Here is a 26,921-nt window from a genome sequence, read left to right on the forward strand (position 1 = left end):
AGCAGAGGCCCACTCCTCAACAGCAGCAGCAGCACGAACAGCAGCAGCAGGATATGCAGCGAGGAATGCAATCACTGCCGAATCTGACGCTCAGTCAAATGAATGGTGCCGAAGGTGAAGTTGTGCACAATAGCGGCCCAGTCAGTCCGACCGCACGCAAAAGACCTGTTCAGTCTGACAGCGATCTGACCGAACAGCCATTCAAGTCGTTGCGATCCGAGATGGCTACGCCGATCAATCCTCCTGCGGCCCCTCCTTCAGCGCCTCCGACTATCAATGGCGCCTCTGCTACTTTGTCCCATTTGCAACCCTCGATGCCCACTCAGCAAACGACAAACGGCATTGTCGGCGGATCTTCGCATCCTCTGCTGCCTCAGGCTGCCACTGCGCTGTCGAGCGGGGTGCAGTCGCTCAACGCATCTCCTTCCACGCCTCAAACGCCTTTCGAGTTCCCGCAGAGTCAGGCTTTGGCAGGCATCGCAAGCGGCAATGCCACGTCTCAGTCAATTCCTTCGAGTCCCGCCATGCAACAGCATGGCCACATGCGCGGGGGTTCGTTGCAGGATGCTATGACCATGACCGCCCAGCCTGGCCAAAAGATGATGACTGCGCTCGAGTCTCAGAACAACGCTGACCGAAGCCAGTCTAAGATGGCAAGAAGTGCTCTGCAGATGTCGGCCATTTCGAGCAACAACACGTCTGCAGACCAATCTGCGGTCGACTCGGGACCCTCTTCACCTGATGAGTCGTTCAGCAATGGCGACAGCGGAGACGAATGGGCACAGAACGGCGACGCAAGCCAGGCCCACCTCACCAAGCATCGTCGACACCGAAGCAGTGGCTTCTTCTCGAGCGGCGCCTCGATTGACTTTGCTGTTACAGACGAGGGAAGTGCCGGAGATGCGTCCATGGCAGGCGCAGACAAGAACGGACCCAGCACTGCCATCTCTTCGGAGCTTCGCAGCAAGCTTGAGGGTATCTTCCACAGCTTCCTCACCGCTGTATGTTCGGACCTGGAAATCACCGACGACCGCGGCGAGCTGCTGCATCAGACCCTGATGCCGAAGAAAATGGCACGCTTGGACGAGTCACCCGATTTTCGTCCGTTCAAGTTCCGTATTCAGGCTTTCACAAATGCTTTCCAGGCTGAAGTGTACCGCAACGGCATCTCCGAAGCCGAGTGCTCGATCAAGAAGATCAAACAGTTCCTGTGGACGCAGCCTTACATCTCTCGGTTCAACGAGGACGGCAAGAAGGCCAAATCCAAGGGTAACCACATCTGGATCGTAGAGGCCAAAAAGATTCCGGAGGGCGGATGGGAGTTCCGTGAATTCAGCCGCAAGATCGCTGGGGCCCCGGAAAAGATCGCCTACGTCGGCCTCAAGTGGACGTGGCCCCTCAAAGTGTGGGACCCGCAGGCTTCTTCGACGAGCATCAAGGCTGTCTTTTCGTGCAACAAAGTGCCTTCCTGGATTCAGTGGGAGGAGGATAATCGGGTGCTGTCGGGCACGCCTACAGCCGGCAGCGAGAGCGGTGAGGTCAGCGTCACTGCTCACTATGTGCACGGCGGCCAGCTCCACCAGCTCCAGCACTCGTTTTACCTGCCGGTCGCATCAATTGCTGCGGATGAGCTCCAGGCTAACGATGCTGGACCCTCGGCCGGTAACGCAGCGCTTGCGACTCAGCATCCTGTCGCAGGAGCGGCTCAACCTGTGATGCCGACTGCTGCGGTTGTGCCCGACATGTTGCAGCATGCGTTGCAGCATGGTCTGCCTCCTCCCGGCCACGCTTTCATCAACGGTCAGCCGCCGGCCAATTTCCCGAGCGAGTCGATCAACCATCAGATTGTGGAGCCTTCCAAGGTTCCTGCTGTGCTTAACGCAATCTCGTTCCCCTTTACGCCACCTGTCCACGCCGACACGCGTCAGCATTACTTTCAGTCGCTGAATAACGAAGCGGCAATGCTGACGCCCCAGCTCTCGGACGTCGCGGGTACGGGCCCCGATGTGACCAACAGCTCGTCGCAGCTTTCGTCTGCCATGGCCTCGCCCATGCCCATGTCTACCCAGCTGAACCACAGCCCGTTCCAGAGTGCGCCCGCCGGCCAGCTTGCTGGAATGCAGCCTCTGCAGGCGCCAGCCTCGTCGCAAGCTCTGCAACAGCAGGTGCAGGTCAATGTGGCGATGCCGCCGCAGTCGGCGCCGATGGTAGCATCGCAGCCGGAGGGACATCATTTGAACGGAGGCAAGGCGTCAAGCGAGGAGGTCCAAGTGCATCAGGTGCGCAGCATGATCGAGAGGAAGCAGCAGGCGCAAGCTGCCAACTTTATGTTGTCCATTCCGTCACGGAAAGCGGCGATCGCTGCTGAAGCTGCCCGCCCCGCTTCGGGTCAGACGACGCCAATGTCCTCGATGCCGACCGAAATGGCAGCGCACCTGCCGGCGCTGAGCTCGCTTCCTCCGAACGAGCCGCTTGCCAGTGGTATGGCGCCCAATGCTGTTACAGGCGATTCGACGCTCTCGCCCGCTCTGAATGTGGGGTTTGAGACCATGGGCCAGGTTGGGATGCAGCTCGGACTGCAGAACGACCCGGCGCAACAAGGTCAATAAAGAACACTTCCAAACCGCGAGTGACATCGACTTAATTACATCGGGTGCGTTGCTTTTGGCTTCAGCTCCGCTCTTCGGCTTCCGAACTAGTATCGAGTCTTGTCTGAGGACAGCTGGATTCCGAGCCATATTTGTTCAGGCCCCCTTGCAACTTTCTGTATCCTGTTTCAAGTCTCAAGTCGCTCTCTGCGCATTCTCATACCGCTTTTCAGCATCTTTTGATCCTACCAACCCTAGACGGTCACCTCTCGCTCACCCTGTAGTAGTCACGGTAGAGGAAGGGACTCTAGACCCACGTTCCTTCGTCATTCTTCCCTCTACGGCACCTGCCAAGTTTTGCTTTTTCCTCCTTTTGTCTTTCACGTTTTACGGGCCTTCCATTACTTTTCCGCTCTCCCCCTCGTCAACTTCCGAGTTAAGATGTCTCTCTCTCTCTCTCTCTTTGTCTTGTAACCTCTACTTTACTCTCTCCCTCCCTGTGTCTTGTAACATCTATTTTACTATCTCTCTCTCTTTGTCATGTCACTAGAAGTCACGGTCCTGCAGTAATCGCCAATTTCTCTTTGTCTCGCAGCGTTGTCTCGTGTTGGCTGTGATGGAGTTGCGGATGTTGAATTTTCTCGTACGGGTGCACCTTGGGCTACTGCGTGTAACTTGGCGTGAGGAATTGGGGAGAAACAGGCGAGAAAGAAGGCAACGGAAATTCGGTCTGGGCGTGGCGATCGCGGGAAAACTGCTATCAAGTCCCAGGGCTGGATCGGAAACAATGGCAGAAGCCGGCTTTACGCGTTGGCAATTTCTTCTCAGTGCCGACCGGCCTTTCCTGAGACTGCCAGTCACCGGATTGAGATTTGTGCGCCGATTGGGAATGTCTCAGTGGGAGTGTGTGACAACGACAGAAGAGTTAGGAGAGGGGGATGGAGAGGTGCAAGTGCGTCAGGGTGCCGCGTTGGGTTCCGAGCAAGCTGGCAGGCTCAGAGCCTCATCCAGCTTGTCAAGCAAGGACGATGCGGAAAGCGAGCGGGCGGTGGGAAGAGAGAGTGACTTGTGCGCAAATGTCGATTTTTTACTCCACAAGAGACTCACACGGCAACGGGCCGCGTTCTGCTCCAGTTCTTCTTGACCGCGCTCTCGCTTCTTTCTCTCACCACCGACCATCAACCTTTTTGCCTCTCTCGCATCAACAATGGCTACCACTACCACCCGCGGCTCTAGAGATAGCCCTTTCCCTCCTCGTACGTGTTTGCCTTTCCGTCAATGTCCCAAGGAATATCGCACATTAACCATGTTTTGCTGACCGTTCTCGTGTTTCTGTGTTTTGATGGCTCGGTGTGATATGACAGCCTCGGAGAGCGAGGTGAAGAAGGAGCTCGGCATGAAGGGTGACACCATCTCTGGCGGTTCGTCCTCCTCTGCGGAGCTGTCGTACCTCAAGACGCTCGTTTCGCAGCTCAACGACAAGATCTCGCAGCTGGAAAGCAAGGCTTCGTCGGCCGTTTCGTCGATCACCGGTTCGACGCCTGCTGGAGTTCGAATGATCCTCATCGGGCCTCCGGGCGCGGGTAAGGGAACGCAGGCGCCCAAGATTCTCGAAAAGTTCAACAACTGTGTTTGCCATCTGGCCACGGGTGACATGCTGCGCGAGCAGGTGTCCAAGCAGACCGAGCTCGGCAAGATGGCCAAGAAGATCATGGACCAGGGCGGGCTCGTGTCGGACGAGATCATGGTGAGCATGATCAAGGACCAGCTGGAGAACAACCCGTCGTGCAAGGGCGGCTTCATCCTCGACGGCTTCCCGCGCACCACACCGCAGGCCGAGAAGCTCGACGGCATGCTCCGCGACAAGAACCAGAAGCTCGACCACGCCGTCGAACTCAAGGTCAACGACAACCTCCTCATCTCGCGCATCACCGGCCGCCTCATCCACCCGGCCTCCGGCAGAAGCTACCACAAGGAGTTCAGCCCCCCCAAGAAGCCTATGACCGACGACATCACCGGCGAACCCCTGATCCAGCGCTCCGACGACAACGCAGAGACCCTCAAGAAGCGTCTCGCCACCTACCACGCCCAGACCGCCGCCGTCACCGACTACTACAGGAAACAGGGCATCTGGTCCCCCGTCGACGCAAGCCAGGCCCCCAAGGTCGTCTGGCAGTCCATCAACGCCATCTTTGACACCAAGAAGCAGCAGCAGCCCACGAAGTAAAAGCCGTCCTTCCAGCATGAGGTAACTTTGCGTTTTCACGCTGCTAGCGTCTGGACCCCGAATCAAGTGTCATTCCACTAGTCGTAGACAACACACTCAATCAAACAACATGACCACGAACTCTGGTTCGAACGATCCGTGTTTCAACAGTGTGTTCGCGAAGGTTCGCTGGCAAATCAAAGTCTACATGAGATGAAACAAGCATAAAGAAACCCACTGTAGGCCGACGCAGGAAGCTAGCCCGACACATCCGCATCCTCGAGCACGATATCAGCGCTCAAGTTGGCACCGGTAGTGTTGATGCTGAGGAAACTGCTCGGGTCGTGCGCCGGATGGCTGGCGGCAAAGTCGGCAGGCGGCAGCATGAGACCCTGATGCAGGTGAGGGGTCGAGTTGGCCAACCCGCTCACGTCCTGCTGCTGCTGATACTGCGCGCGAGTGTATCCGTTTACAGTCGCAGCCATGCGCATATGACTGTCGTCGATCATCGACGGGTATCCACTCGCTACAGAGTCCATCAGCTGCGACTGTGTGTACGATCGATCGGCGGACAAATCGTTCGGATGGATGCTCAGCTTGCTTCCCGGCAGCGTCTTGTAACCTTCGCAGATGCTCTTGACCAAGCGCAACAGCGACGGGTCGAGGTCGATCGCCACGCTGAGATGGTGTGTAATCTCGGCGTGGTGTGCCGACGGCAAGACCATCACCCCGCTCGCTCGCAGTGCTGCGTTCGCTTTTCCACCAGCAGGACCCCCGGTTGCGCCCTCGAGGTGGCAGAACGCACCGCCGCCTAACCGCATATACGACTGCGCGAGTAAGATGTGTATACTCGCCTCCTCCGGCGCCAAGTCATGCGCGCGAACCAGGTCGCGATGGCTCGACTCCGCATCTCCATCCTGCAGCAGTAATTCGGCGCGTCGTAGGTAGGTCAACACCGACGCACTCTCCGCCAACTCGATCGCACGATCATAGCACTCCAACGCCTTGGCCGGCGCATTGAGCAGCGAAAAGGTCCAGCCGACCAGATCCCACAGGACATGATTGCCCGGATTAAGCGCAATCGCCTGCTGCAGGCTCTTGCATGCCGCATGCTCGTGTTCGCCTATGCCCAGATACACGCGCCCCAGTCCGGCCCATGCGTTCCAGTGCCGCCGATCGCACCGGATCGCGCTGCGGAAGTAGGCAATCGCTTCGTCATGCAGTCCCAGATCGTGCGCTTCGTGGCCCGCCAGCGTGTAGGCGTAGGCGTAGTCGGGCGCTGCAGCTGCGGCGCGCTGGAAACATACAAGTGCAGTCTGATGCTCCTTTTGCAGCGAAAAGGCATTGCCGACGACAATGTGCGTCGAGGCGGTGCCCGGCGCCACCATGGCGAGGTGCTGCGCTAGTGCCGAGAGCTTGACTTCGCGAGAGAGATGGAAGAGGACCAGAGAGTAGACATCCATGTGCGCGGCTACGAACGGGTTGAGTTTGCGGATCGCAGCAAAGTGATTCTCCGAAGGGGCGTACTGCGAGCACTCGGCGTAGCTTCGACCGAGCAGCATCTGATGCAGCAAACTGTCTTTTACCTGTCGGTCGAGGAATCTGGTGACCTCCAGCGATGAGACCACCAGGACCGTCGACGAGCCCTCGCCAGTCGCACCTTCCAGCTCTGCTTGAGCTGTGTTCGACTCCATTTGACGGCCCTTGAGAGTATCGGTATCATCAATCACAGAGTCTAACAGCACCGCCGCAGCTTGGCCTCCTTCGCATAGCCGTAACAGCCGATACGCCTCGCCGACTTGCGCCAGAACCGCAAGCACGTATCTGTCTGCCGCTCGCTGATGAGCTATTGCTGTGAGTTGCTGCACGATGGATTCTCGAAGCGAGGTGAGCTGGTCCAGCTTGGCTTTGGCATTCTCTTCCTCCTTTTGACGCATAGCTTCGGCGGCAGTGCGGCTTGACGCGAGTGTGCTGTTGGCACGCGCTGATGGAGCAGCAGCACCAGCTGAGGTGGAGCTAGCTTTGGACATGGCGCTGCCCGGACGACTGACGTTGCCGGCGCTGTTGATGAGACGATTAGCGGTGGTGGTAGTGGTCCTCTTGGGCTGAATCGCTGTGCCCGTGCCGTTTGCGGCGGTGGTGGGGCGAGCAGAGGACGCAGGAGTCGGTTTGGTGGCTGCGGTGCGCGATGCTGGCCGAGTGGGTGCTGCTGAAGCTACTCGGCGGTTGGACACGGCGGTGCGAGCGGTGGATACGGTTGCGCGGGACGACATGGACGAGGTGGAAGAGCCCGAGGAAGTCGACGAGACGCTACCCGCTTGACTTATGGCGCCGGCTCTGTTGGGTGCCGCGGCAGTGCGCGGCAAACCAGTCGGCGCCGCTGGCCCTGGCCCGCTTGGATTGCCGCGAGTGGAGCGCAATTGTCGCGCATTGGCTGCTGTTGTGGAAGGAGCAACGGTAGCCGTGCGGACGCCAGCAGTGCGGGTGGGTCGGGTAGCGATGCTGGCTACTTTTGCTGCCTTGACATCGTCTTGATCGGCAGGGACAGGCTCGAGATGGTGGGTGTTGGTCTGAGCAGCGGAAAGAGCACGAGATGTTGGGTGGAGACGCGTAGCGGTGACGGTGCTTGCTGATGTGGTGGGCAGCGGAGGCGTGACCTTGTCGATGGGCCTGGATGCCGTGCCGTTGCGGGTAGCGCTTGGTGGTAAGGAGGGCACTGGAGGGATCTCTGACGAGACTTTGAGCTTCTTGTTGGAGCCATCTTCCGACACTTTACGGATCATCGTGGCGGAGGGTGGAATTTGCACGTTAGAGAAGGGCGGGCTAGATTTGAGCGAAGATTCCATAGCAATGTATGGCGCCTGTACCTTGGCGACGAGGTTCGAGTAGAGACGGTCGAGCGTAGAAGGGCCAAGATGCTTGGTAGCAGAGGCGCCACCATAGCCGGTGTCGCAGAGGCCTGCCCATGCTCGCCAATTGAAAGGATCCAGGTCAAGAGCTTTCATAAAACTGGATTGTGCTTCTTGGATGCGTCCGCGGCTGGCTACATTGTACGCCTCGTCGGTGTGCAGCTGAGAATGGTAACGAGCTTGTGCCAATACCGGTTGAGGCAGCGAGGTGTCCTGGACCGCGGGGTCTACCGCCTTTCTCTTGCCAAGAACCTTGTCTCTCAGCATTTCGGAGACCTGGGCGGCGTCGGATGGCCTGCCAAGGGTGCGGCAGGCGTCGCGGTACTCTTTTGCGCTGGCTGCATCATGAAAGGTAGCTGCTGAGCCTTGCTGAAGAATGTGAATGCAAGCGTGTGCACCTGCAACATCGTGAGGGTCCTGAGAGCTGAGCTTGGCAGCAGAGACGGTGGCTGTTGCTGCGCTTGCTGAAGGACTGAAAGGGAGAACAATGTTGAAGCCGCCGAGACGAGCGCATCGAGCCAATGTGGTTCGAGCGATGGTGGAGGCGGGGTCCAAGCATACGGCGTAGATGGAAAAGAAGGTGGCAGAGCACAGATCGAGCTCCCAGTCTGAAGGGTCGTTACAGACATCTTCCGCGCGCAAAGCGAGAAAGGAGCGAGCGAGCGAGATGAGACGTCGAGCGATGAGATGCGGTGAGGGCTTAATGTCTTGGCTGAGTTCGAGCTGAGAGAGCGTGGGAAGCGAAGGCGGCAAGGGAAGCAATAGAGGCGGTGGTGCAGAAACTGAGTGAGACTGAGCTCCAGCTGTTGCTGCTCCGGCTGCTGCTGCAGATTTGGATCGAATCGATGTGGAGTTCGGGTGTGCCGATGTGGAAGAGGAGGAGGAGGAGGAAGCGACCGGTTGGCGTGACTTTGTCGCCGTCAGGCGCGACCTCGGTGCACTCGCTGCGAGCGGCATCTCGGAAATCAAGCTAGCTCGCCACTAACGCTCTATGGACTCTGTTGGTTTCGTGTGTGACCAATGTTTGGCCTCCTCTTTACCCTGACATACTTATGTGTTGTCAGGTCTCGATCGAAGCGGCTCGGGTGTGGTTGTGTTTATGGTGAGATCAAGGCGGGTCGTATGTAGCGGCAGTCTCGAACGACAAGCTTGTTGACGTAGATGATAAGCCGATCTCGTGTATATGGTCTCGATGCAAACAGACGTCGGCGCCGACGATATGTTAAGGTGATGATGGTTGCTTTGTGCACAGACGAACAGGTGTTGTTGCTCTGCTTATGCAGGCTGCCCAATATCAACATGGCCGCGGCGGATGCACATAATCCAAAATATCCAAAACGGGATCGCGCGCTCTCGCGACTCGATTGCTTGCAAATGGCGATGAGGATCGGGGAGCAAGTTCAATTCGGCCGAGTAAAACGTTAGTCACCAACGCGCTGTAGTCCACAAACACACGCAGGTTGGGAATGGATCCGCTGGCTCGGAGTCTGTTTGGATGTGACAGGAATTTCAGATCCGAGACAAAGATCGACGGCGCATTGCGTCTGTTACTTCTCCCTCTCTCTCTCATATATCAAAGGTCCCAATCTCATGAACGCCAGAGCATTTAAATGGCAGTGCAAGAGTGATCAGGAAGCATGCATGTGCTGGGACCCTACCCTCTTTCTCCGCAACATCGACGCATGAGACCAACAAATCTTGGCGTATTGTTCTACAGCAGGGCAAGTCGGGCAAATAAATGCAAACCCCCTGTGTCTGGTGTGTGTTTTTCTGTTCTTTCTTTTGGAAAATGAGATGCTTGCATGAAAGCAGTCCCGAGCGAGTGCGAGCAAGCAAGTGGGCGATTGCTCAGACTTTGTCTCGCACCAGATTCATGTCTCAAGGCTCATCTCACACAACCTCCATCGCCATCGCCATCGCCATCGCCATCGCCATCGCCATCGCCATCACCACCACCATCCTTCTCTCCTTCTCTCCTTCTCTCCTTCTCTCCTTCTCATCCCTTGTCGCACTCGATCCTCTCTTTCAAGCCTCCTCTCCACTCCTCTCCCCATTCGACGTTCGATCTGTACCATCACCCAAGCTTTTCTCACTGCTCTACAGCATCTCACGCTCTTTTCTGCATAACGCCCGCTACCACAGACGACTGCATTTCCTCGGCCTATCAGTCTCGCCTTTTTCGTCCTCGTTGCTTGCTGCACCTCGACCACACTTGTTTGCCCTCGGCAACCATCCTGTACATCTCGCAGCAGCAGCCTTCTCGACACTCCCTTTGGATCGCTGATTCGCTCAGTTTCCGCTCAACCATGCGCGTCTTCTCCGCGTTGCTATCTGTGGTAGCGCTTCTACCGCTCGTAACACGCGCTGCTTTCCACTCCAACAATACGGCCTGCACTCGTCACTATACCGTCCAAGCAGGCGACACGTGCGACAAGATCGGTCAAAAGACACTCACGTCCACATATCAGATTCTCGCGTTCAACCTTCTCGACGCCGGTGCCGACTGCTACACGCTCGAAATCGGCACAAAGCTCTGCCTCGGTCGCTACGGCAACGACTGCCAATTTGTCCATCAGTGCACCGACCAAGACACGTGCGAAAGTATCGCCAACGCCTACGGCATCACTACCCAGCGTCTGCAGAGCAACAACCCCAGCCTCGACTGCGATATTGTCTACGATGGCTTGATGCTTTGCGTCAGTGCCGGAAGCATCCGTCCCCCTGCCGATAGCAGCCTAAATGCCACCGACGCCAAAGTGGCAAGGGAACAGGCTAGGCAGGCGTGGCTTGCTCAGCAGCCTGTTCAAGCCCCACAGCCTGCGTCGAGGCAAAAGAGCAAATCACACCATACACACTCTCCCACCAGCAACAAGCACACATCACACAGCCCCCACCACCACCACCACCAGCAGCATCACAAACATGCATCAAACGGCGGCGGCAAACAAATCCACGAGTCACATTCGCATCAAGCCGCGGCTGCACCAACCACCCACCAAGCGCCACAACAGCAATCAAGAGCAGTCAACCTCGAAAGGTCCTCCTCGCTGACAGTGGAGCGATCGTCATCCTCACAGTCAACAGATGACCTTTTCATTGACGACCTCTTGACAAAGGCGCCACTCGGTTCCAATCATACGCCAAACCTTCCCGAGCAAGTCACGCTGTACAAGCGTCATCGTTCGCTCTCCTCTCGTTCACATCATCAGCAGAGGTCACATACCCCCTGAATTTGCTTCTCGCTTCGCTCTGCTTTGATTGTCTTCAGCCATCCTCGTGCTCGCGTTTTGAGCTCCATTTCTTTGTTTTTGCATCTTTCTTTTGATTCGCCTCGTACTGCTATAGCTTTTGCCCTGGATGGCAGTCGTTTAACTTTCTACGTCTGTATGAATGCTGTGTGACTCAGTGAGCGTTCCCCGACAAAGGAGTCGAATTGACCTACGAGGCGAGGGAAACTGTGCTCTCGACGAGGCGGAGGATGCGGTCGCAGGTAGCAGCAAAAGCTGCGTCGTTGAATCTCGTCTCGCCGGGCTGTGCGACGATCGGCGGGGTCAGAAGCGGCGACAATGGCGGAGTGGTCTGGTCCATCAGCTCTTCCGCATCACACAGCACCGCACGCACCTGAGCAGGAAGGCAGACGGTCCTCTGTTTCGCCAGGCTTTCATCGTACGGCGCGTGGATTTCGATCTCGAGCAGCTGCTCCTTGCTTTTCGCGGGGACCGAGGCGTACGAGTGCGGTTGGAGGTACAGCGAGGTGGTGAGCTGCGCTGCTTCGTCTGTCTGCATGGAAAGGTCGAAGACGCAGTCCGGTTTGCGCACTGCTGCGGTGGCGATGGTGGTTGAGGTCACCGGGCTGCTAGGTTCGGAAACTGGTACGTCGCGTTGGGAGGAGAGCGCAACGATGCGTAGCTCCTCGACGTGCGCGCGCAGGTGTTCCCACGATGCGCGATCGAGCTTGCGAACGTGACGGCTCGCGCCGTCGACGAGAAAGTTGGGCTCGAACAGCGCGTACACCAGACGGGGGGTTTGCTTCCCACAGTCATCTGTGGTGGTGCGAGGAGAGGAGATGTAGACCAGCACGCACGTCTCGAATGAAGGTACCAATTCACCCAGCGGCAGCATCGACGGCCGCGAAAGTAATGCAGCAGATGCAGCGGATCGTCGACGTCGAAGCGTTCTTGCTTCACTACTCGGGAATTTGGCTGCTGGCGGACCGACACCGGTAGAGACAGTGCACAGCTGTGCGAAGGCGTCCTCCATCATCGTTCAGAGCTGCTTGGAAGGGCAGGGGTGGATGAAGTGCCAGGTATAGATGATTGGGCTCGAAATTGATGCGGTTTCGATCCGCTGGAAAAGGAGGCGGCATGGTGGTGGCAAGGGAGACGAAGCAGGCAAGCAGCGACAACAAAGGGAAGTTGTGGATTCTATGCAACTGTCGTCTTGACCCGTTTCATCGCGGTGCGCCTAGAATGCGATGGGCACCACCGGGGCAAAAAAGCGCTGTGGAAACTTGTCAACGCACATGGCCGAAGTGACTGCGTGGGTTTTACCACTCTCACACTACTTGCCTTGGAGCACTTTGTATGGAGCTCGTATGCAGCATGCAGCAGATGCGTACCTGCTCTTGAAGCGAGGCTTTGTCGCCGACCAAAGACTAATTTGAGGAGGACCAAGCGCTCGTCAAATCATGCGACACACTTCGGGGCTCGGCATGCCGAAAGAGAGGCTTGAGCGTTCGTCCGCGTTTTAGGCGAAAGCCAGACTTTACCCGCTGGCTCTCACTTGCGCCCTTTGCCCGACGACGGCGGCAACGCAGCTTCGGCAGCTTCAGCTTCCTCGTTTTCCAATAGCGCCTTGACCTTGCGCGCATCGCTTTCGACACGAAGACTTTCCATGATATAGTCGAGACCCATGCCCACATCGTGCTCGCCCTCCATGATCGCATCGATGCCGTTCAAGCTGAGGTTGATGCGATGATCCGTGACACGGTCTTGCGGGAAATTGTAGGTGCGGATGCGGTCGCTTCGATCCATACTTGCGACTTGTGCCAACCTCCGCTCTCGATTCCCCTCGACCTCCTGCTTGAGTCTGCGGTCAAGCAGTCGGGCGCGCAACACGGCCCATGCCTTGGTGCGATTCTGGTGCTGCGAGCGGCTGTCCTGCATCGAAACAGAGATGCCCGTCGGCTCGTGCGTCAGTCGAATGGCAGATTCGGTCTTGTTGACGTGCTGTCCTCCCGCGCCTCGGGATCGCATCACCTCAACCTTGACATCTTTGGGATCGACCAGGTCGTCCGCCTTGCTTTCATTTCCTTCCGAGATGGGTAGCACCATGACGGCGATCGTTGAGGTTTGCAGCTTGCCCAGACTCTGTGTCGCCGGGATACGCTGTACGCGATGCACTCCCGCTTCGAATTTGAGTTTCTGGAAGGCGCCCTTACCCTTGACTTCGATGATGGCTTCCTTGAGCCCCGAGCCGGATCCGGACGAAGAAGTGGACACGTCGACGCTGGTGCTCGACAGCATCTCGACCTGCCACTCACCCGAACCGTCCTCCTCCATCGGCTTTTGCTCGCAGAAGCGTTCGTACATGCGCGCCACCTCGGCGGTAAAAAGTGTCGACTCTTGGCCTCCAACCCCTGGACGCACTTCGAGCACGGCACCCACCGCCGTCGCCTCGATCGCATCCGTGACGGATTCCAGGATCACTTTCTCGATTTCCGCTCGCAAGCTTGACAGCTCTTCCTCCAAGAGTGGAACCTCTTCGGTAGCGAGCGCACGCATGTCCTCGTCAGGGTCGGTATGGCTCATTGTTATTGTGCTGATGAGTTGCTTGCGCTTGGTGGAAAAGGACTCCCAAGCTTGTCGGAGTGGATCGAGCTCCTTGAGCTGCTTGCCGATCTCGGCACTGTCGGCGCCATCGGCAGAATCAAGCAGTCGTTGGCGCTTTTCCATTCTGAGCTGGGTCAGTCGCACGACCGGGTCACGGTCGATGTCCAGCGAGGGCGAGGGCTTGCCGGTCTGGGAAGCCTGCGCAGCCTTGACTGCGTATGCTCGAGCTCGTATTGGGACTGCGGACGTTGCCCATGGTGATGTCGAGCTTGATGCTGTGAGTGAGGATGCGTGGTAGTGTGAATTCGTCGGCCTTTTGGATATGAGCGGTTGTGTCCAAGGAGATGAAGGTCGGTACAGTCTTCTTGTAGGAGACAAAGCAGTTTTGGACAGCGACGTGGAAGGGCTCCGAAGCGGACGAAGACTAGCGCCATTCATCACTAGCTGGAACTGTCTTCTGTGGCTCAATTTGGCTTCGGATTTGCTTCTGAGGCCATGAGTTGTGATAGTAGGACGACAGCAGCAACGCTGTGAAGTCCTCGGCATCTTCTTGAGCTTCTTCTCTCCCTTCTTGCAAAACCTTGAGAAGAAGGTGTTGGACTCGGATCTCGGAATCTGCTTTTTTTTCCGCCCGTGGTTCGATGTTTTCAACGACGTAACATTTCTGAAATTTTCCCCTTGTCAATCGATGATGCCATGACTGCGAAGGTCCTCGCCATCTTTGCGATAAGGCCACCAGCAGCAGCTAAAGAAGCAGTAGAGTGCAGAACCGTGCCAGTTGCTGTCAGCCTCCGATAGCGTGCTCCAACCCTGATCACGACACTTTGCCGCTGTGTGCCGCCTGCTGCCCCCTAGCTTCAGCCCTTCTGCCTTTGCTCTGGTCTGTCGTTTGGAATACATCAGCGACCACGTCGATGTCGTGTGTGTGGGAGCACAGTGACTGGAGCGGTACACGCTCCCCCTCATTGACTGTCCTATTGCTTCTCGTACTCTTTCGCCTCCGGCGGTCTCTGCTCCTGCGCTGCCACCCTATGCGGGGTCGTACACGGTCCTCGCCTGGACTGAAAGGATCTTTCTTATAGCCCAGGGTCCTGAACTTTTGTGTGTGTCGTTCGTATCCTGGAAAGGCCCCACCATCGTCTCTACCATTCCCAGACCCTCTCAAAGTATCCACCCCCGAAACGCTTACACCACTCTTTAGGATGGCTTCACCCAAGAGGAAGACCGCTGCTGGCAGCTCGACACACGCACTAGAGCAGGTCGACGGAGGCGAGCAACTGCTCAACAAAGACGGCACCCGTCGCAAATCCCGCGTGCTGCGACGCAAGACGGACCACTCGATCATTGAGAGGCGCAGGAGGGAAAAGATCAACGAGAAGCTCGTCTCCCTGCAAAACATCATTCCCGCCTGTCGAAAGGAGTGCCAAGACCTCTTTGAACGCAAGTTTGCCACTCCCATCCGTGCCACGGAGGAGAATGTCGCGAATCAAGGCTCTGCTACCAAGCGCGATGCAAAGCGTAAACGAGACGAGGAGAGGCTCGACAAGGCCAAGACAGAGATGAGCGAAAGGATCAGGACCAGCATGGTGCTCGAAAAGCTGTGCATCATCAGCCACACGCTGGATTTCGTGGTCAAGCTGCAAGAAGAAAACAAGGCGTTGCGAGCCCTGTGTGATTGTCAAGCCGACCGCCGTGCTTCGATCAACAGCGATATCGAACTCGACGAGCACTACCGCAGCGCTCACAGCTACGAGTTAGCGGAAGACTTTTCTCCGCGAGACAGTGTCGACGAGAAGCCCTCTTTGACACCACCCACCTCGTTCGATCTCGATGCTGGTGCGGGAGACGAGAAGGAGAGGCCGAGCAAGCGACGGCTGCATTGGGGCAGCGACGACGTTCGCGAAGCTTCGATCCGCCATGACGTTTGCCGTCACCGACACTGCGACCTGTCCCACTCCGAGGCTTGCCGTCGTCAAGAACCTCCTTCGTCTCTGTCGTCGAGCGAAGAAGACATGATCTGTGACCACGTTGTCAACGAGACCAAGCGCACCGAACTGTCACCCCCGCGAAACCTCGGTCGCCCTCTCCAAGCTTGCAGTTCGGCTGCTTCCGACGCAAGCTCCTGCCACTCGTTTTGCCGAACCCGCCACTCGTGCTGTCGAGACGAAGAGCACGAGCATTCCGAAGCGTCTTCGGAGGCCTCCGACGATCTCTCCTCGCCGCCTCCTCCTGCTCTTGCTCCCTCTTGCCGTGGGACATGGCCAGCAGCAGCACCAGCCGCCCCCACCAACCACGCAGGATATCTCGGCCGACAGCGGCTGCCACCCATCGTCAACCTCGGGCTGCCCAAGCACGACGCCCCCTCGCTTGCTACCCTGCGACAAGACACCTTTGCTTCTCTGTACCGCAGGGACTTGCCACGGGCCTCTGAGATGAATGCCGCGAGACCCTTCCGTCCGTTGTCGCTGTATACCTCGCACGCACAAGCCCCCGCGCTACTGGGCACCAAGCCGTGATACTCTCTCCGTAATGAATCCAAATCAATACAGTATTCGCGAAGAACCTTTTCTTTTCGTTTGGAAAAGCGACCAAACTTTAACATAACTCAAAAAGTTCGCCTGGATATGGAGAAGCCCGATTTCGATTTCCAAATCCGAAGTTGAAAATTGCTAGATCCACGCGAAAAAAGAAAATTCCGTGCACCAAAAATAGTCCCCGAAAGCGGGTCGGACGAAAACGTTTCTCGTTCAAAACGATTCATGCTTCATATACACATTTGAAACTCGGCTTCCCACCAACTTGGCGGTCTTAGTATAGTGGTTAGTACAGCTCGTTGTGGTCATTGGGAGCCTTCATTCGGAGGATTCCAAACACTACTGAGCCGAGCAGACGGATGTTCGATTCTTCCAGACCGCACTAGTATTTTTGCTCGTATTTTGTTTTTCTTGTTCACTTTCTTTCTTTTGGGTTTTGGTTTGGAAGCTGAGTAACATGCGTTCAATTTGCACTCTGTTGCCTTTGAACCTCTTCCTCGGACGCTGACAAGCCTGGCATAGCCGGACATGCGGTCATGAAGGGTCGCTTGAAAGTCTGTCACCCTTTGCCGGTAGGCTGGACTGGAAACAGGTGAGCCGGGAATAGGGTGCATTTGCTTGCTTTCTGGTTACACCTCGAAGGCGTGCAAAGCGGCTTTCGAGAGATTGGCTGACTGCAAAGCTACGTTCGTTGTCTTGAGATCGAGTTCGAAGCACCGCCGAGCATGGCGTGGAGTCGCTCGTATCTCGTGGCCACCTATGTAGCATCGGTCAATTTTTGGCAGCAGTGAGCAGAGAGCAGAGAGGACAGCAGACAGCAGAGAGCCAGTACGTGCGTGCGTGTGTGTGTTTGCTGTAGAGTTGAGCTATACAGTCGTCGCGGATAGTCCCCTGTTGACGCTTTTCCGTGGAGAATGATTGGAAAAAAGATCCAAAAAAAGACAAAGTGCCCTTTGCGGCGGGTGCTCGTAAGCGACGCAACTCCACGCGAAGCAGAGCTGGATTCAAGGTCCGCACGCACGGCACCACGCTCAAGCACAATCGGAAACTGTTGCAGGTTCAACAGACTGCAGAAGGCGAGTCGCGAACACCCATCGACATTTTCGAGAGTCGTAGTCGTCGCCCTCCACCTCCTCCTCCTCACCCGCCTCCTTCATCCCTCATCACCAGCTTGTTACGATTCGCTTCCATCCACTCGCTTGCTCCGCAACGACGATTACGACGACGACGGGCGCAGTGACGGCACTCTCTTGTAGCCACCCCTTCACTTGATCCTGGTGAATCTCAATTCGGCCCCGTCATTCACAACCGCCTATCATCCACCCATCGTGCTTCGGTAGCGTCTGCATTCTTCTCTGCAACATCGACAACTCCATCAGCAAGCTTCCCTCCATCAGAAAGCTGTGCGACATTCCAAAAAGCATCACCAGCATCGGCAACGCCCACAGAGCTCAACCATCATCGCATTTCGCATCCCGTTCGGCATTCCTCTCGAAAGCATCCGTTTGCTCAAAGCACACTCTTACCTCCGACTGCCATGAGTGTATCACACACGTAGAAACCCGTCGCAATCTGCGACGTCAATCCATTCTCAACCGGCAGCACCTAGCAGCAGCAGCAGTGACTGCCATCCAGCGACGTCAGCGTGCTTCAAAGCGCAGCACGATGCCTCCTACAAATCTTAGGCAGCGGCGTCAGCCAAGATCTTCTCCGATGCGCCTCGTGGCACCCGCGCTGATTGTCTTTTCGCTCGGAACACCCTCTGTGATGGCAAACACCGGCTCATTACCCCTCAGATCCACAGTCAACGACCGGCTTGATAGCGGACCATCAGTGGCTAGCGATGCGTCCTCTTTCCAGCAGAACAAGCGCATGTCCACTCCAAAAGAGCAATCCGCCTCCGACGCTCTCAACCGCCGTAAACACGTCACGTTCCAAGACTTGGACCAGCTCCAAGGCTCTTCAGGTCTCGATCGCTCACGCTCGCGAGTCCTTCCCCTCGACCAGCTGAAATCAAATACACTCGCCGCTCTGCTTTACCAGGACGTGTCTACGAATGACTTGGACGCCGTAATATACGACTCAGACTCAAACGCTGATGCACACCAAGCCCCCTCCCTCGAGACGGACTCTCGTGTGTTAGCAGCGCCGCCCGCATCTCGACAGAACCCAGCACAAAATCCCGCCGGTCGTTCGCGCGCCGCCTACAACCAAGACCTTGTAGGTAAGCAGACGGGCAACGGCTACGTTTTTAGCCTTCATCGGGAGCCAGATCTGTCCATCTCCAACGCTGGTGCAGCGCTGCTCAATCTCTTTACACGGCGCGATTCGCCTGTGAGCCGCCCGCCACTGGTGCCCAACTCGAATTCGAGGTTGCTGATTGTGCTCGTCGTTGTCTGCGTCATCGGTGTCGGCATCCTCACTCTCGCCGCTCAGCACACGTGGAGGTGGCTACAGGCGGCCATCCAACCTCGCTCTCTACTCAGAAGAAGGTCGGGCGATGGTCGTCCGACGCGAACACTGCATCGCAGTAATGGCAGCTACACTTCATTGCATACGAGCTCACTACTTGTTCCATCATTCGACGAAGAAGAGGAGCGGATCAAGACTCCGCCTACCTTGTCACGACGCAGCAGTGCGGCAGCGACAGCAGCTGCAGCTGCAGCTGCTGCTGCCTCGTCAACTGGTCCGCACCACGACATGGGCTCCGACTCGGACGACGACGCATCGGAACGCAAGGCGTCGCACGATCTGCATTACCTTGCGCTTCCGTTTGGCATCGGCATCGGATACAGCTATGCCAACATTGCCGATGGCGGCGATGCCCGAACGCGCATCTCGAGACTGGCAGCAAAGCGATCTCGCCGTCGCCTGGGCTCGACCGTAGCACTTTCGACGGGTGCTTTGCCGATCGCGGGCACGCGTGCGGTGAGCGGCGCCGATGGACTTCGATCGCGATCGCGCTCCTTCAAGGAGCTGTGTCGCGATGCATTTGGTACTACGACATCTCGCGACATTGGCATGATCTCGGAAGAGGAGGCGGATGATGACATGACCACGGTGCCCACAACAAGGTGGGGATCTAGCCTGATTTCGCTCGACTTGTCCGGCTCGGAGAGGGGCAGCGGCACTGTGACGCCGACAGGGCCGAGTGCGGCTGGCATACTTCCCTCGACAGTATCGTCGAGCATCGCGCTCGAGGACTTGATATCCACGCCATCCTCGAAAGGACGCTTTTTTGGCGCGGATAACCCTGCAGCTGCAGCAGCTTCCGGTCACACGCTCATCGATCTGGGTCTCGGAAGCGCTGACGTGGCGGATTCGCATCCCGAAGGCATCACTCCCGGCGTCGATGCCGGCCGTGTGATGCCTTCGCAGGTGGCGCGTCATCCGCAGGTGGAGCATCTCCGGCGGGAAGGCCGATCCGAGACGGGCAAGCGTGTGGGCAAAGGCACTCCGACGAATGCCAAGCTCCACTAGAGAAACGGCCCGACGTGTAATTCTCGCTCTTCGACTGCAATACCATCATCGTCTTCACGAAAAAGCAAACGCAGTCTTTCAGCCGATCTGTGCGTAGCTGCCGATCCTCTGCGACAGTGGTCGAGTGCTGATCTTAGTTTGAAGAATGTCCGTGGGATGCGATCCTTTGATGTGTGGGGCGTGGCCTACTGAACCACACAAGACTTGTCGATGTCGCCTCTTTCGCCACTCGCAATCGCGGATGAGCCATCATCGTACTCCCTGATAGTGATGCTGCCGTGGTGATTGGAGATGGTGCACACGTCGCCTCTCAAGCCGGACGCAGTGCTGGGAGCGATTTTGGCGGTGCCTCGGTGTTTGTGCGGAGGGTTGTCGAGCGACTTGAAGCGGTGTTGCATGGTTTTGGAGACTTTGAGCGTGCCTGTCTCGGAAGTCCAGGTGAGAAGGCCGGAGAATGAGGTGGGGAGGTAGATGGTGATGTTGCCACTGTACGATTTGGCGCGGATGTTGAGCGGGCGCGCGCCGTGGTATGTGGGGATGGTGAGCGAGATCGATCCAACGGAGCCGGTCTTCGCGCTGACGAGGATGGGCTTCTGCTTCGTTTTGCTGGAATCTGTCGTCGCCGACTGTGCTTTGGGCTCTTTGACAATGTGCACGGTGGCTTGGATGGGACTGGACTTGGTGACGAGCACACACGAAGCCGCATTCTCCTCTTCGTCCTGCACGCGCGGTCGGTCGTATATCGGAGGCGATGCGTCGGGCGCAGAGGCGCCAATGGCGAGCGTCTTTTTGATCGACGCCTTCGGCCAGTCGATGTAGATGTGTCGATGCGCCTTCAGTCCTCCAGCTGCCACTCCCGCGTGCTGCGGCTTCCACAGCGCTGCCAGCCGCTCTCGCTCTTCGTCCGCGTCGTCGTAGGATGACATTGTCGATTCGCCTTTCGTCGCCCTCAGATTGCTGCGGGGGGTTCGTTAGCACGACAGGAATGCAGACGGTTGTGTTTGTGACTGAAGATGGTGAAGATCGCTCGTAGTTGAGCGACTTGATCGTCACTTGCGAGAGCAGTCAGGGTCGTGCGAGCATGGTCAGGCCTCTGAGACTTTTAGAGTTCTCTAAGCTAGTCAGTGACAATCGCAGGTTGCAACTGCGCTTTCTTCTCATTGCAGTCCCCACTGTGCCGGCTCTGCCGAACAAGATGGAAAAAATAAGCTTATTCTGGCCTCCACACGACGGCCCGAGAAAGTGCTCAGCCAACTTGTGCAAACATCCCCGCTCTAACATATTGTCATCCACACCGCTTCGCCGCTGAAAGGTAGTGTAAGAACGTTCTTGTTGCACCGGTACTGAAGGAATGAATGAGCGGGTGCGATCTTTACGCGATCGGGAACCCGCTCAATCAGGTCCATCGAGTATGGTGCCACCCGACTGTGGTCTGCAACAGTGACACGCAGAGGGACAATGTGCGTCCTTCGCGATCTCTGAGGTTGGAGAAGAGATGGAATCTGCGATTGTGCTTAATTCGGATCGAAGCTGCAGGTTTTCGAAGAAGAAAATTCGCATCGGTACCTGCTTTGCGCTGGAACCTCCGGAGGTGACCGGTTTGAGTTGATTGCGCCCGCTCGATCGAATTCTCGCCGTGCAAGATGAGATTGCCCCGCGACGGTTCAGATCTTGGATTTGCCTTGTGCCTCGTGCCTGCATCTTGACCTGCCGATTCGTTCGGCTGCAAGAAGCGAACTGCGGACCGTGGTTCGCTTGGCTAGAGCCGCCCGGACTAGCGCTGGCAGCTACCTCTAAGGTCATAGACTGAAACGTCGGAGATGGTCATGCACGCCAAGCAGGAGGCAGCATCGACGCCATCCAGTTTCCTTTACCGATGTGACACCGTTTTCCAACCTACTCGTGTCATTTGTCGTTGATACGTGAGAATCGAGCCGTTGTCACTCTTTGAAGAGGGCGGGATGTGACCACATCGGCTGAACGCAAAGCCGGCCTTCAGCCTCCCACGTTGTGCGGTAAACTCACATCCATTCTTTTTCCAGAAGTCATGTTCGGGTTGATGCCAGCCGGTCCGTCAAGACCGCGGGCGATGCGTTGTCAAGATAAGCGCATCGGCTGTGCTGCCGATGTTGGTATATCCGCTTCGCGCAACACAAGGGCGTCTCTGTTCCGAATCATCGAAGCATTGTCTGCCAACAAGGTTCCCACGAGATCCGAAGGAGCAAACGCCGCGAACAACGGAAGGTTTTCCGTCCTGCGAATTTGACGAATCTGCACAAGGTAGCGCTGGAAAGGGAGCGGAGCATAGTGCGACGGCATGGCACACTCTCGAATGATGGGAGACTGCGATCGTATGAGCTGCATCGCGGCAACTGCGCCTGCGTGGACTCGGACGAGGCATGGCAAAGGGGAGGGAAGACTATTCCAGGAACAGGTGGCGTGTCGTGGCATACGCTCGTAGTATCATCCAGGGTACACGCGTGCAAACAATGATCGCTCGCGTGGCAATTTCCCTCCTACGGGCGAACAAAGGGACGTACGCAACTGTTCCCGCCCTTGAAGTGACGGGTCCTATTGTCTCTGCCTTCTGTTTTCCCACTCTCGTCCCGCCTGCGTGAGTTCTGAGCAACGCCTCTCTTGCACGAGACGACCGGTGCAAGAGACTTGGAATGTGCCAGGCCCGGACCGCAGATGCCGCGGCAACGTGTGCAGAAGCTGCGTGCGGTGCTCTCCGCAGTTGGGCCCTCGCAAGGGACTCGTCTGTCTGTCTCTCCACTCGATGAGTCGCTGTCGCTGACCAAGCCCCGCCGGATAGCCCTCCCTCTCTGCGTGGCGTGGGAAGTCGAAAGCGCGAGCGGAGCGAGAACCGTTGCATTTGCATCTCCGCCCGAGATTACCAGTGACATTGACCGTGACACTCGGTGACATGTACAGATGGCCGCCTCGCTTGCCACGCACCCCTGTTTGTTACCGGTTCGAGATGGCGTCTTGAATCGAGACATTGGCTGATCACATTTGTCTGACCTGATCAAGATCCGAGCCTCGTCTCTTCTCTCAGTTCAGGTGTCGAGAGGGTAGGAAGAAGCAGTCGGGTGTCAGCCTGGTAAACGGCGACAAGACGCTTTTGGCGCATGCCGTGATCTCTAGGGGAAGCTTGCGGAATTGCGGGTTGTCTTTGGCTAGAAGGTCGCACTTCTCGAACAACGTGGAGCAACACCATTGACTGTGACGGCCACGAAGGCCCTCAGAGCCGCCGGGCTCTCGCGACGCGTATTTTCGCGTCCTTCATTTCACGTTGGAATTCTTTTTCGAAGTGATCTTACATGCTTCACCTAGTCGTTCTTGCAGGAAAGCCCGTAAAGATACGAGGTGGTCCTCGGCCTCGACCTCTTCTTGTTAGACTATTGCTGTTCTTTGTTTTTAGATGGAGACCAGACGCACGCCGCGCACTCGCTACAAAAGACAAAGCGACGTTGACACGCCTACAGCCGAAGCGAGCTCCAAGCGGCTAGCAACGGAACACTGAAACACATCGACTTTAGGGTCGGTGGCAACAGAGCTAATGCAAGACATCGCCTCGACACGGAAGCAACCACCATATGAACTACGAAACAGTCAGCCGCTCAATTGAAGCTGGGCCTAGCGGAGCCAATTTAGGGTTGATGTCTTGATCACTTCCACCGAGCGCGGCCTGCACGATCCTGGGTCGGGTGGTTAGAGCTGCGAGAGGATGCTCACTCCCACGGTTGAGGTATGGCAATCTACGCCAAACAAGCTGCGTGGTGAGACATCGAGAAGAGAACTGATCGTATGCTCGAGGAACAGCGATCCCCTTTCGGACAAGATCGCTAATCGGCAAGAAAGCACGGCAGTTGGATAGCCGTTCGGATTCCCACGGACGACGTTGCATCGGTATCGGATTCGTCCTATCGCTTGCCTCTGCTCTTTACTTAGCCTGCACGAGCCGAGAGGCCTCGCCAGCATTGATGCACCGCTCACGCTGATTGCATGCATAAAGGCACCCACGGGTCAACATTGGTGCGAATTGCCGTTCGCTGGCCTCAGCACTGCATCTGACCTGCCAATGCGATGAGTGGGTGCATGTCAGTCGCATGGTCTACATGTACGCGTGCTCGGTGACAATGTGTCGAGGTTGGATCGGCGGAAAACCTTGTCCTCGCCTAGCTTGTGCATTCCATCGGTCCTCAGTTACATAGATGCCTAGATCGGTAACGGCACAATCCGCCTACCCCAGTACGTACTGCACAGAGACATTTCAGGAACGCAGTAAACAAAAGAAGGGAAGCAGCTGGTCATCGGGTAAGCGAAGCGATGCAGCACGCACAAGGTCTCGGCAAGGCGATGGTCCACCGCTCCCGCCACGGGGGTTAATTTTGGACAGACGCGCGTCTGCCTTTACAAAAATTGCCTGGCGCTCGTCCTTTTCTGCTAGAAAGCCCATTGTATCTGGCTCGCGGCCTTAACTCTGCAGTACGAAAGCAAGCCATCGTTGCTTGCGTTGATGACGGGTTCGGCCCCCCTCGGCCCGATGCAAGATTGAGCGGCTCGCATCATTACAAGAGCGGCAAGCGGCAGCCACAGAGTGTCGATCTGTCGCGATTGCCGCCACAGTGGCGGAGGCGGCGGCGGTTGAAAATCCTCTCGTGGCTGCACAGCAGGAAAAGGCAGACAGGCTTGCTGCGGAGCCATTCTTGGCTCCACGAATTGCAGCAAAGGAGTGTGTGATTTCAAGAGAGGAAAGAGAAAAGGAGGACAACGGAAACAAGACCGGGCCGAGAAGCAGTTTCTTTACTCTGCCATTCATGCAAGCTTCCAGGCAGGCCAAGTGAGCACAATGACTGCACAGCAGCAGATCCACATCGTCACAGCGAAGCAGTAAAAGCTCCATCACACAGGATTTGCGAAAAAAAAAGTGGCTGATGACATGTCCCGCTGCACATTTTCCCAAGCGAAGGTTTGTCAACCTAAAAAAAGCCATGAAAAGCCATAAAGGCCTCGAAAATCGGCCTTCCGTTTTCTAAAAAAGGTTACCAATTTATTTTGTCGCTGTTACCCAGGAATTTCTTGTTGCAAATGCTGTCTGTGCGGCACCATCGCTATTTCTGGGACACTGGTTTTGGACTCTGAAAGTGAAAATGGATTCCAGTTCCTGAAAATCAATGAAACCAACACTTTTTTGCATCCTCATTTGACGCGTTGAGACGCGTCCGAGGTGCGAAATCCGCCTCTTTTTCGCTCTTGGTACTGTACCTCTCTGCAAAGAATCGACGATGCATTGCGTTGCTTGGTTCTGATTGAAGCTAGCTGCCACCGGCGTTCACGGCTAGATGAGGCAAGTTCATGTCGATACTTGGTTCCGCCAACTCATAGGCACCGATATCGACCGACCAGCCCTGATTCGTGCCTTGTCCTCACAACTCGGAGGACTGGTTCAAAGAAATAATTGATTCCATTTGGTGCAAATTGCACCAACGCACACACTCTAGCCGACGGTCTCAAGTAATGCCTTGGTTGACTGCGACTGTCCAGCGTGGCTTTGTGGGAAACGATGCCACTCGAGCCAGCGGGCGACCAAGTCGTACCTACGTCGATCTTCTTGTGCTGAGAATGCTACCGCTCAGTATTCCTGCCGACACCAAGCAGCTCAAGGGGGCAGAAGAGCAGCTAGGCGTTCCAATACAGCCGCATGCCATGGCGGCGTCGCTGTTCCGTCTTGTACCGACGCATACTCTGATGGCGTCGTCCAGTGCGGGAGCGCGCCAAGGAGACTGTCCCAGCTTCGAAACGCCAACTGCTCGGGGCGATCTTACGTACGTCTTCGAAGAGGATAAAAGATCTAAAAGTGCGGTCGGCCGTGCGGTTCCTCTCCACATAACCAAAAAAGCTGGCCGGAAATTTGAAAAGGCGATTGGTTTAGTGTATGCACTACCATTGGCTGCACCTGGTCCAAGCTCCGCCATCCATTCGCCTCTCCGACGATGCCGATACCGCACACCGGTGCCGGGCAGAGAGCTGCCCACTGGCGACTTACCTGTGCCCAACCGTGACAGGAAACCTTCTTACTTGTGACAGCAAGCCTTCTCACTTCAGAATAAGCTCCGTCTGGATCAGGGGAGCCTTGGACTTCTTGACGGCGCCTAGATCCCGACTGGCCGTATCGAACGGTGTTGCCAGTGGGATATGAACGAGCCACATTCTCTTCCCGAGGTTACTTCGTCTTTGAGCAAGACGCACCTCCCAGATTCAAGGCATGAAAGGATCACTGACGAGCGTTCCGGCACGACGATTCGTCCCGCCATCGCTACCGGGTTCCTGCAAGCGCTACCGAAGCGAGAGAGACGACCGCCCTCGCTAGAGCGCACAGCTTGCTGACGTGAGTAGAGCCAATCATGCCCCATCGCTAAACGAGGCAGCTGCAGGCCTTTCTTTCACCGCCGTTCGATCCACGCATAGCGGACGTCTGAAACGTATGCAGTCTATCGCTACTGCACGCGGGTTTGTCTTCCTTCGCAAGCGAGTTGGCGGTAACGGGCTTTTCTCCTCCGTCGACCAGCTTGGGCGTAAGAAAAATTCTGGTTTTTGTTTTTGTTTTTTTTTTTTCTCGCTGTCAGAAAAGCGTGGGATACCGTGAATTTCCTGATGGTCGTGTGCATGCTGAATACCACGCTGCCCCTCTGTCACGTCGTTCGTCGTGAACATGAGGCAGGTTACCCTGCACGCGGTGTGACAGCCGCATCATACCCGCTTGTTATGCTGTTCGTCGCCGCGATTCGCTGACAGCGGGGATGCGTTCTGCCGTCAGCGCAGATCCACCCGCTCTGAATTTAAACGTAGCGAGTTACAGCGACTAGTGCCAAGGAGTTCGCCGCGGTACACGCATGTTGGCAGCTTGCTGTTCTGGCCAGGCCAAGAGCTCGCTTTCTTGGGGGGCAGATGTGTCATTCTATCCGCACCAAACTGCCTTCAAAATGGGTTGCAAGACTTTGCCGACGCTGAGCACCACGAGCTGTGCCGGATTCTTGCCTGTTGCGAACACCATATCTGCCGAATCCCCCCGTCTTGCAATGCTTTCCTGTGCCTTCACGTATCCGCAGTGGTAGCACACTAAAACGGTCTCGCAATCCAATTTGAAATTTGCACCGTTAAACCATCTGCTGGTGTCGCCAGCTCCGATTCCCACCCTCGACGAAAGAAAAGGCGGGGAAGCCTTTCTCGCCAAGCTCCGCAGTCTGCCATTGCAGCCAGCACGACGTGTTCGCAACCCCGAATCCCAAAGCCGTGACAGCCTCAGCGACCGCCGCCACCACCGCCATCACCGCCACCACCGCCGCCGTTGTTGGGAGGATGGCTTT

The 26,921-nt window shown here is 56.6% G+C and overlaps 9 protein-coding genes across 9 annotated transcripts; 5 read left to right on the plus strand and 4 right to left on the minus strand.

Moving 5' to 3' along the window:
* Positions 1-98: 98 nt before the first annotated feature.
* EX895_004942 (uncharacterized protein) lies at positions 99-2,609 on the plus strand (the record flags this gene model as incomplete). Its single annotated transcript, XM_029885536.1, has 1 exon — positions 99-2,609. The coding sequence occupies one exon, from the start codon at positions 99-101 to the stop codon at positions 2,607-2,609; it is 2,511 nt and encodes an 836-aa protein (XP_029738102.1).
* Positions 2,610-3,795: 1,186 nt separating this feature from the next.
* On the plus strand, positions 3,796-4,815 carry EX895_004943 (uncharacterized protein; the record flags this gene model as incomplete). The annotated part of the gene is made up of 2 exons (XM_029885537.1): positions 3,796-3,844; positions 3,953-4,815. 2 exons carry the CDS (start codon positions 3,796-3,798, stop codon positions 4,813-4,815), a joined length of 912 nt encoding a protein of 303 aa, XP_029738103.1.
* A 236-nt stretch (positions 4,816-5,051) lies between these two features.
* On the minus strand, positions 5,052-8,660 carry EX895_004944 (uncharacterized protein; the record flags this gene model as incomplete). Its single annotated transcript, XM_029885538.1, has 1 exon — positions 5,052-8,660. The coding sequence occupies one exon, from the start codon at positions 8,658-8,660 to the stop codon at positions 5,052-5,054; it is 3,609 nt and encodes a 1,202-aa protein (XP_029738104.1).
* Positions 8,661-10,009: 1,349 nt separating this feature from the next.
* EX895_004945 (uncharacterized protein) lies at positions 10,010-10,933 on the plus strand (the record flags this gene model as incomplete). The annotated part of the gene is made up of 1 exon (XM_029885539.1): positions 10,010-10,933. One exon carries the CDS (start codon positions 10,010-10,012, stop codon positions 10,931-10,933), a length of 924 nt encoding a protein of 307 aa, XP_029738105.1.
* Positions 10,934-11,141: 208 nt separating this feature from the next.
* EX895_004946 (uncharacterized protein) lies at positions 11,142-11,963 on the minus strand (the record flags this gene model as incomplete). Its single annotated transcript, XM_029885540.1, has 1 exon — positions 11,142-11,963. The coding sequence occupies one exon, from the start codon at positions 11,961-11,963 to the stop codon at positions 11,142-11,144; it is 822 nt and encodes a 273-aa protein (XP_029738106.1).
* A 518-nt stretch (positions 11,964-12,481) lies between these two features.
* EX895_004947 (uncharacterized protein) lies at positions 12,482-13,657 on the minus strand (the record flags this gene model as incomplete). The annotated part of the gene is made up of 1 exon (XM_029885541.1): positions 12,482-13,657. The coding sequence occupies one exon, from the start codon at positions 13,655-13,657 to the stop codon at positions 12,482-12,484; it is 1,176 nt and encodes a 391-aa protein (XP_029738107.1).
* Positions 13,658-15,093: 1,436 nt separating this feature from the next.
* EX895_004948 (uncharacterized protein) lies at positions 15,094-16,050 on the plus strand (the record flags this gene model as incomplete). Its single annotated transcript, XM_029885542.1, has 1 exon — positions 15,094-16,050. The coding sequence occupies one exon, from the start codon at positions 15,094-15,096 to the stop codon at positions 16,048-16,050; it is 957 nt and encodes a 318-aa protein (XP_029738108.1).
* A 1,683-nt stretch (positions 16,051-17,733) lies between these two features.
* EX895_004949 (uncharacterized protein) lies at positions 17,734-19,548 on the plus strand (the record flags this gene model as incomplete). The annotated part of the gene is made up of 1 exon (XM_029885543.1): positions 17,734-19,548. The coding sequence occupies one exon, from the start codon at positions 17,734-17,736 to the stop codon at positions 19,546-19,548; it is 1,815 nt and encodes a 604-aa protein (XP_029738109.1).
* Positions 19,549-19,733: 185 nt separating this feature from the next.
* On the minus strand, positions 19,734-20,474 carry EX895_004950 (uncharacterized protein; the record flags this gene model as incomplete). Its single annotated transcript, XM_029885544.1, has 1 exon — positions 19,734-20,474. The coding sequence occupies one exon, from the start codon at positions 20,472-20,474 to the stop codon at positions 19,734-19,736; it is 741 nt and encodes a 246-aa protein (XP_029738110.1).
* Positions 20,475-26,921: the final 6,447 nt, after the last annotated feature.

Source organism: Sporisorium graminicola, chromosome SGRAM_5, assembly GCF_005498985.1.
Source record: "Sporisorium graminicola strain CBS 10092 chromosome SGRAM_5, whole genome shotgun sequence".
In the NCBI taxonomy this organism is placed as follows: Eukaryota; Fungi; Basidiomycota; class Ustilaginomycetes; order Ustilaginales; family Ustilaginaceae; genus Sporisorium; species Sporisorium graminicola.